Source organism: Egretta garzetta, unplaced genomic scaffold (assembly GCF_000687185.1).
Source record: "Egretta garzetta isolate BGI_Z169 unplaced genomic scaffold, ASM68718v1 scaffold425, whole genome shotgun sequence".
NCBI classification, from domain to species: domain Eukaryota; kingdom Metazoa; phylum Chordata; class Aves; order Pelecaniformes; family Ardeidae; genus Egretta; species Egretta garzetta.
In genome coordinates this window covers 4,851,770-4,859,895 of record NW_009259796.1, presented here as the reverse complement: position 1 = coordinate 4,859,895, position 8,126 = coordinate 4,851,770, and the positions used below count along the sequence as shown (strand labels likewise).

At 52.2% G+C, this 8,126-nt stretch overlaps 2 protein-coding genes across 2 annotated transcripts in view; one reads left to right on the top strand and one right to left on the bottom strand.

Moving 5' to 3' along the window:
* Window positions 1-13: 13 nt before the first annotated feature.
* PLAAT1 (phospholipase A and acyltransferase 1) lies at window positions 14-2,663 on the top strand. The gene is made up of 3 exons (XM_009639779.2): window positions 14-211; window positions 401-669; window positions 1,034-2,663. Exons 1-3 carry the CDS (start codon window positions 73-75, stop codon window positions 1,133-1,135), a joined length of 510 nt encoding a protein of 169 aa, XP_009638074.1. The 5' UTR covers window positions 14-72; the 3' UTR covers window positions 1,136-2,663.
* A 995-nt stretch (window positions 2,664-3,658) lies between these two features.
* ATP13A5 (ATPase 13A5) overlaps window positions 3,659-8,126 on the bottom strand; it is a 33,951-nt gene continuing 29,483 nt past the window's right edge. Inside the window, exons 27-30 of the mRNA XM_009639723.1 lie at window positions 7,774-7,964; window positions 5,526-5,614; window positions 4,621-4,701; window positions 3,659-3,859 (exon numbers count right to left, since the gene is read on the bottom strand). Of these exons, the coding sequence (XP_009638018.1) occupies window positions 3,659-3,859; window positions 4,621-4,701; window positions 5,526-5,614; window positions 7,774-7,964 (562 nt within the window). The remainder of the gene's footprint in view (window positions 3,860-4,620; window positions 4,702-5,525; window positions 5,615-7,773; window positions 7,965-8,126) is intronic.

Below are 8,126 nucleotides of genomic sequence, written 5' to 3'. Positions count from 1 at the left end.
TCCCCCAGCATCCCCCAGCTCCCCTCTCCGCCGGGCCCTGCGCTGAGCAAGTGGGGCATGTCCTGACTTGGGATGGCGGCTTTGGAGAGCTTCGGTGCCACCCACCCCGGCGACCCCCAGCCTGGGGACCTGATCGAGATCTTCCGGCCAGCTTACCAGCACTGGGCCCTCTACCTGGGGGACGGGTACGTCATCAACGTGACACCTGTAGGTAAGGATGGTGCAGCCCGGCAGGGTGCAGAAGGGACTTTGGGGTGACCCAGGAGCCCTGTGTCCCTCCATGGGCTGGTGGTGGATCCTGTGTGGGATAGCATTTCCAGGAGCCAGCCAGAAACCCTTCTGAGGTCTCGGAGGGGCCAGACGGGGCCTGCCTGGCTCACCCCATCCCTGCCTTCCCCAGATGAAGGGCCCCCAGCCATGTTCGCCAGCTCCAAGTCAGTGTTCAGCAGAAAGGCCCGGGCGAGGATGCAGCTTCTGAAGGACGTGGTGGGAAACAACACCTACCACATCAACAACAAGTACGATGGCACCTACGCTCCCCTTCCAGTGGAGGAGATCATCCGTCGCGCTGAGTACTTCATCGACCAGGAGGTGTCCTATGACCTGCTCGGCAACAACTGCGAGCACTTCGTGACACTGCTCCGCTACGGCGAGGGGGTCTCTGACCAGGTAAGCAACGTGGTGCCTCACAGCACACCTTCGTGAGCCCCTGGACCCGGGACACAGCCTGCAAGCTGCACGGGGACATCAAAGCCCCGGGCGTAGGGTCCAAACCATCACTGCCTCTGGCCTCACCAGAGACCCTGGCCCAGGAGGTTCACTGTGGTTTGCACCCTGATAGTGCCCTCTCACTGAATGCCACCACCCAAGGGTAAAAGCCTGGGTGTTACCCCTTCTGCTTATGGGATGGGTGTCTCTCATTCATTTAATTGCCTTGATTATCTCTGCCTGCTCTTCATTAGTGTGCCTGGGGGTAAAAAAAAAAATCAAACCTCATCATGTTTCCAGCCTGTGTTTTACTTCCCCTTTGCAGGCCAAACGAGCAATCTGTGCCATTGGGGTTGTAACAGCTGCCGCTGGTGCCTTCTCCGTGCTGGGCTTGCTCCGGAGCAGATCCAGAGAGAGACAGTACTGACGGGCCGCCAGGACAAGCTGGGAGCAGAGCAGGGAGCCCCTGCCCGGGAGGGACCCAGGACAATTTGTGGCCACAGCTGCTGCCAAGGCTTACTAACAACTGCACTGCCCTTGCAGAGGGCAGTGTTAGCCTATTTGCCACATCTGCTTTTATTGCATTGCCTGTGATAACTTTTGTGATAGTCTGGGAGTGCTTGCAAGCAAATTTTCCACCCTCACGCTCCTGCTGCTCTGCTGAGGCCTGGCACAAGCTTTCTATACATCCTGTGGGCCCTTTCTGTGAATAACCTATTTTAACCTTCATATTTTTACTTTTTTTTTAATCAAAAGTAACGTAAAACTATTGCTGAGGGTTTATTGTGTGTCCTCCAGCTAAGCACCTGTGCAAGTAGAAAACCCCAGGTTCCAAGGCCTGCAAAAGGGCAGACAAAGCATGCACTGTCCCCCAGAGCCCGTGCCCACGGTGTCTAAACAGAGCTGCTCCTGTGAGGGTGGGAGGTAGGAAGGAAGGGCAGGTCTTACAGGCTTTTTTTGTCAGTGTTTGAAATGAGTGCTCTGGTTTTGGCATGATGGTGTTTTGCTCAGTCTTCTACCTGGCAAGCATCCCTTTTCTTGGCTTCTCTGGCTCCCTTTGGGAGCAGCAGACCCCCAGTCTGGGGCAGGGGGCTGACAAAAAGCCCAGCTAGCTTTTTCTGTGGCAGCTGTTTGTTCTAGGTTGGGACTGCTGTGCCACTGAAATTTCCCTCTTCATCCCTGTAAGTGCAGTAGTTGTTGGCCTTGGACCTGACCAAGGTTACTAGATGATCTTTAAGGTCCCTTCCAACCCAAACCATTCTATGAATCTACTCCTTGGGCTGCCAAAGCACTGAGGTTTAAAGAAAGACCACCATGGTCTGCAAGGGCAGCCAGGAGCCTTTGCCTAGCCCCTCACCCCAGAGCTGGGGCCCTTGGCTCCTCAGTGCCCAGAAGCTGAGTTTAAGCCAGTTGTAGCCCCAGCAGAAGACTGACCTTCCAGCCAGCGGGAAGGCAAAGCCAGGGTCCCTGCAGTGCTGTGGGCAACGTACCTGGAGAACAAGCTGTGCAGCACCTATACACCACCTCCAAATCTGCACACCCCTGTTATTTCCCTGTCACAAAGCTGATGTGTGGCTTGTCTTAGAGAAAACTGTTTTGGAAAAGTGTGATTTATTACCCTTTACCAGGAGTATCATCTGGCTTGAGTGTTTGGAGCCATGTTATTTGCAAATTGCATTCCTGTGTTGCTTTCACCACATGCAACTGCCTGGACTGTAAGAAGAGAAGAGATGAGAGCAAAAGAGCTGTCTGTAAGAGGCTTGCTATTTTTGACTGGTCTTAACATGTACATGAGGGGATCAGAAGCTTTTTTTAAACATCATTTGTTTCAGTGTTTGAAATAACATAGCCCAGACTTCTGGTCGTATTTTGTAGTGCCCTCTGTTACTACATTTAAATAAAGTTCCTCTTTTTATTTATGGGAAAACATATTATAATAAAACAATCTGGAAGTCCTTTTTTGCTTTCTGCGAATGTAATCAAAATTTCTTCCATGGCTAAACTAATTATGTGGTTGAACAGCTTGAAGATGAGAGAGCATGTAGAGGGGGGCTCAGGTGTGTGTACCTGTCCAGCAGCCGTGTGCCAGAGCACGTCAAAGCCCCTGCTCCTTGGCATGACCTAGTTAAAGTGAGAAGCCAAGGCTTAGCCCTGCTTTCTGCCGCATGACACCAGAGCCAGGCCAGGACCTGGCAGCAGCAGAGCACAACCCGGGGTGTCCTGTGCGTGTGCACAGCATCTGTGCTGTCCTTGGCCTTTGCAAGCTTAGAAGTGGGGCTTATCCTCGCCAGCCTTCCCAGCCTGGTTTTACAGCAATCTGGGAGCTTTAACCTTTCCTGTAGTCAAAGCATTCTGTCTGCAAGAACTAGCAAGGGAGAACTAGGTGAGGGCAGCGCATGCACCCTCTCACATCTGTAATTCACTCTGGGATGCAATAAAACTGGAATTGCTTCATCTGGGGAACTTTCTTGTAGTTCTTGGAAGCTGCAGCATTTCATTTAACTCAGGATTTTGCAATTGTACGCGTGCTACTCTGTGCGGTCAAGATTAGGTCACTTATTTTGGACTGCCTTGCCTTCAAGCCCAGTGGGTGCATGAACAGGATTTTGGTGGAGCAGCGGTTGAAACATGGAGTGAAAGTGTGACATGGAGCAGCAGAAGCCATCGCTTTGCTCTATTCAGTATTTCTGAGCCTCTGTAGGAGATGTTGGCAAGGCCCGAGACCTGCTGTTGCCATGGAGTAGAGTCAAGGCTGTTATTTTCCAGCAGCTGAGAGAATAATCCTTGCCTGTGCTCCGGGGCCCAGCCTGCCCCTGAATGGATGGGTTTGTGCAGGGATTCCAGACATCTGAACCTGGTGCGCATCAAAGGATGAAAACACGGGCTGCTCCATGCAAGGTGAGGAAGCTGCTGGCACTGCGCAGCCCCGCACCCGGCTGCAGGGTCTCGCCTAGTCGTCATTGCTGTATTCATAGGTGGGGTTAATGTAAATCTCATCTGTGCTTTTTGCTGCAAAGTCTTTTGCATTTACAGGAGGCCAGGTGGGATCCCTCTGCAGCATCCTCTGCCATTTTCGGTACTGGCTGTTTGACCGGTACCCAAACCAGGCTTTAATCAGCAGCCAAAGGTGCTTGTTCTGCAAGATAACGTCCTGCGGAGTGGCACGGCACAGGGTCAGTGCTGTTGCCCTTCACTGGAAGGGAGAATTACTCAGGGACAAAAGCCATCCCCAGCTACACACGCAACCCCCCTGAGCCCCATGGCGCTGGGTGGCTGCGTGCACCCCCCTTCAGTAACACAGCTGCCGAATGCCCCCTTCCTCATCCACAGGAAGGCTCTGCTCAGTTACATCAGTACAGTGCTGATCTCGGTCTGTTTAGCTGAAAGGGATAATCAAGGGGCAAGATTTTCCTCCTGGCACTGTGGGACAAGCAGGCACTGCTGCTCCTTGCAGGGGACAATACCCCATGCTGGATACAGCCAGCCTTGACACACAAAACACTTCAGGGCTTAGTCATTACTGCAATACCCAGCGGCACAAGCCAGCACACTCTCTGGCCTGGTCGATTGTAGGACAAGAGGGAAATGGTTGTTTCAAAACCACTGCCAATTGCCTGACCCATGCTGCGATCTGCTCCCCTGTGAGCCAGGGCAGCGGGCTCTTCCTGGGCAGCTGCGTTTCAGCTCACTCTGTCTCTAAAGGCTTAAGGGATGTGGTCTAAATCACCTCCAGGGTTGCATAAAATGGATTTGACTGACACACATTGAGCCTTAAAAAAAAAAAAAAAAAAAAAGGCCTGAGGGTTTATGCTTCTGCAGTAGGACAGTGTTGCTGCAAATGGGGGTAGCAAGATCTGACCAGACACTGCTCCTGTCCACCCCACTGAACAGGCAGTAAACACACGCACTCACCTCCGTAAAAAAAGATACGCAAAAGGTGACCAAGAGCATCAGTAAGATGTAAACTCTCCAGATCACAGGAGTGCAAAGGAACTGTTGGAAAAGACATGAACAGCAATTAGGTTTAAATGCCTTGCCAAGATTTGCATCTGTTCCTAATGATTTGAGAGGCTGACTAACATTTTCCCAGTGGCAAGCATGGAGGAGGCACTAGGAAGTGACAGTAATTCCTTGTCACAGAGAGCTTGGAGAGAGCTTGGAAGGTTTGGTGCCAGCTTCCCCACAGCACGGAGCTGCCTAACTCATCTTGGCTACTTCAGCTACTGCTGAAGCCTGCAGATCAGGCACCTGAGGCAGGATCTAACACCCAAATACTTCTGGGGAGCTGCAGCTAACGCACCACGTGCGGCTCCTCTCCCTCTGGGTATGCCCGCCCTAACACCCATGCCATACAGGATGGCCAGGGATGAGCCACAGGGCTTGGGCAGCACAGCTGAAGGCAGCTGCCTGCACTGTGCCCTGGCTGAGCACCCGGCAGGGCCGCGGTGCTGTGGTACAGGGTGGCGGAGCAGCAGCAATCCCTGCCCACTCGCTTCTCCGGCCAACAAGCCGCCTCCAAGATGCAAAACCACAATCCATCCTATTGTGCTTTTTTGCTGAGAAGAAAAGCTCAGCAAGCTATAAGCACTTTTTCTTCTTCCTGCTGCCACCCAGCCTTTAGAGAGGAGGACTACCTCATTAATCAAGCCCTTGTCAAAAGGATGTTAGAGAAGTTTGAAATGGTTGCCCAGTCAGCACCAGATCAGCAAATTAATTTCCAAGATGACCGTAGCTGCAGCTTCTCCTCTGTATGCTTAGGTAAAGGGCCAGCAAAATATGTGGCATGAAAAAAAAATGCACATTCCGTTTGCTCTTACCTCCATGCCACGGTACACGACATCAATGTCAGCGAAGAAGAGGAAGAGGCAGATTGCAAGCTGGAGGGCCAGGAGGACTGAAAATACATCTAGGGAAAGAAGAGCATGGGTGGCCCTGGGAGGGAGGGGGGTTGGTGACCAAACTCTGCAAATATGCTGATGGGATCGCCAAATGCTAATGCTGTAAGACTGCCATCATGTAAAATGCCCTTCTCCCCCCCTCCCCGCAAAGAATAGCTGTGGAATTGAAACTAGAGGAGCTACTCCCCATCAGCCTGTTGCAAAGCTCACCACCTCCACTGTTTTTTCTTGCACAAGTGATTTGGCATGTTCTGATTCTTATACAACCACAGAAAACTGCCTCAGAAGGGCACTGCTGTGAGCCACACCAGCATCCCCTCCCCTGCGCTCGCCCCTCTGCGTGCTCAGCCGTACGCCAGCACCGCAAGCAGCAGAGGAGGCTGCTTGCCCTCGTGGGCTGCCCTCCCAGGGAGGGATCACAGAATCACACAGAATCACAGAATGGCACAAGGGTTGGAAGGGACCTCGGGAGACCATCTAGTCCAACTCCCTGCTAAAGCAGGTTCTCCTAGAGCATGTTACACAGGACATTGTCCAGGCGGGCTTTGAATATCTCCAGAGAAGAAGACTCCACAACCCCCCTGGGCAGCCTGTTCCAGTGCTCTGTCACCCTCAAAGTAAAGAAGTTTTTCCTCCTATTCAACTGAAACCTCTTATGTTTCAGTTTGTACCCATTGCCCCTTGTGCTGTCACTGGGCACCACTGCAAAGAGTATGGCTCTGTCCTCATGACATCCACACTTAAGATATTTGTACATGTTGATGAGATCCTCTCTCAGTCTTCTCCAGGCTAAAGAAGCCCAGCTGTCTCAGCCTTTCCTCATAGGGGAGATGCTCCCGTCCCCTCATCATCCTTGTTGCCCTCCTCTGAACTCTCTCTAGGAGTTCCTCATCTTTCTTGTACTGGGGAGCCCAGAACTGGACACAGTACTCCAGGTGGGGTCTCACCAGGGCAGAGTAGAGGGGGAGGATAACCTCCCTTGACCTGCTGGCCACACTCCTCTTAATGCACCCCAGGGTACCATTGGCCTTCTTGGCAACAAGGGCACACTGCTGGCTCATGGTCAGCTTCTGTGATGGATGCTTCTGTGACCAACAGGGTGCCAAGGTGGGCTATACCTCTGCCTACTGCAGGAAGAGTTTGTCTGGTTTTGCATCCTCTTCCAAAGGAGCAGGAGGCCACAGAGCAACGGCAAATGGCTCAGACATCTGGACATGCCAAACTCCCGGCAATTAACCAGGAGCTGAGCATCTTAAAACTGGCTGGTATATTGGGTCAACAGCTCCCAATGGACTCCTGGCAACCCTCTCACTGCCAGGAAGGAGAGGGGACAGGGCTGAGGGCATGGCAAAAGGAGGGAACTGCCCTTTGCATGCTCCTGGGGATTGTCCCCAAACAGGGGTAAGACACCGAGAAGCGAGTGCAGATTTCTCAGCTGACACGGTCCTCTGTCCTGCCTCAGCCTGGCTGCTTGCAGAGCTGCTTCTTTCTGGTCTCACCTGTCTTCTGCGGGTGATCAGTGCTCTGAGAAACGGGTGTGGGACCTGCCTTTTAACAAAATATCTAACAAAATCAACTCTGCTGAGATTAAGCAAAGTCCTGCCCTCTCATCCATGAGCTGCAATGGCAAAGGAGCTATCAGTCAACTGATGGCTACAAGGGCTAAATCATCCCGGAAAAAGAAAGGTTATTGTGAGAGGATTTTAACAGTGACAGTGTCACGGGCTTTTCTCCCTCATCTCTAGGAAGGAAAGTCAGGCAAGGTAGACTGCGAGTCTCAGAGGAACTCTTTTTGCTGTGTGTATTTTGAAACAAATATATCTGATCCTCATATGCTCTCGGTGTTCGCTAGAATACACTGTTCTGCTCTAAATCCAACCCATCGTCTTCTGGAAGGCACACACTTACCAAACCAAGATTCAGTCTCCTTTTGCAGCTCTGCTACTTCTTATCTCCAGCAGGAAGCTAACATAAGCAGCGCTCACTGAGCTTTTTTAGAAATGGAGAAGTAGGAGCTCACATACACCAACAACGATTTGACATGCCAGTCACTGGTATGGGTACAGAAAAATCCACAGCAACCCTTCCCCAGCAGCTGCTCCTGCCAGGGCTATGCTGGGGCAGGAATGAGAATCTGCGGAGCACGCATTACTCCAGCTCTACTCACAGTTCGTGTAGATGGGCTTCCGGAAGGGCTTTCCCTTGGAAAAGACGAAGGCCACAATGATGCAGTTGATGGAAGACAGTGGCCACAGTGTAGTGTCCTCGTAACTGAGGACAGTGCTCTGGGCACTGCTGCTGGTACCGTTTCCCCCCGGGCTGATGGGGGACATGGTCTGGTTCCCCAGAGAGCAATGTCTGTAAGGTAACACCCAGCATTCTGTTCCTACTCTCTCCAGCAACAAACAGCAATTCCCTTTTCTTTCCGACCCAGCCTACTATAACCAGGTATCACCCACATTTCCCAGAGGAGCTGTGCGGCCAGACCCCAGGAGAGGGAAGCAAAGGGGCGCGGGGGGA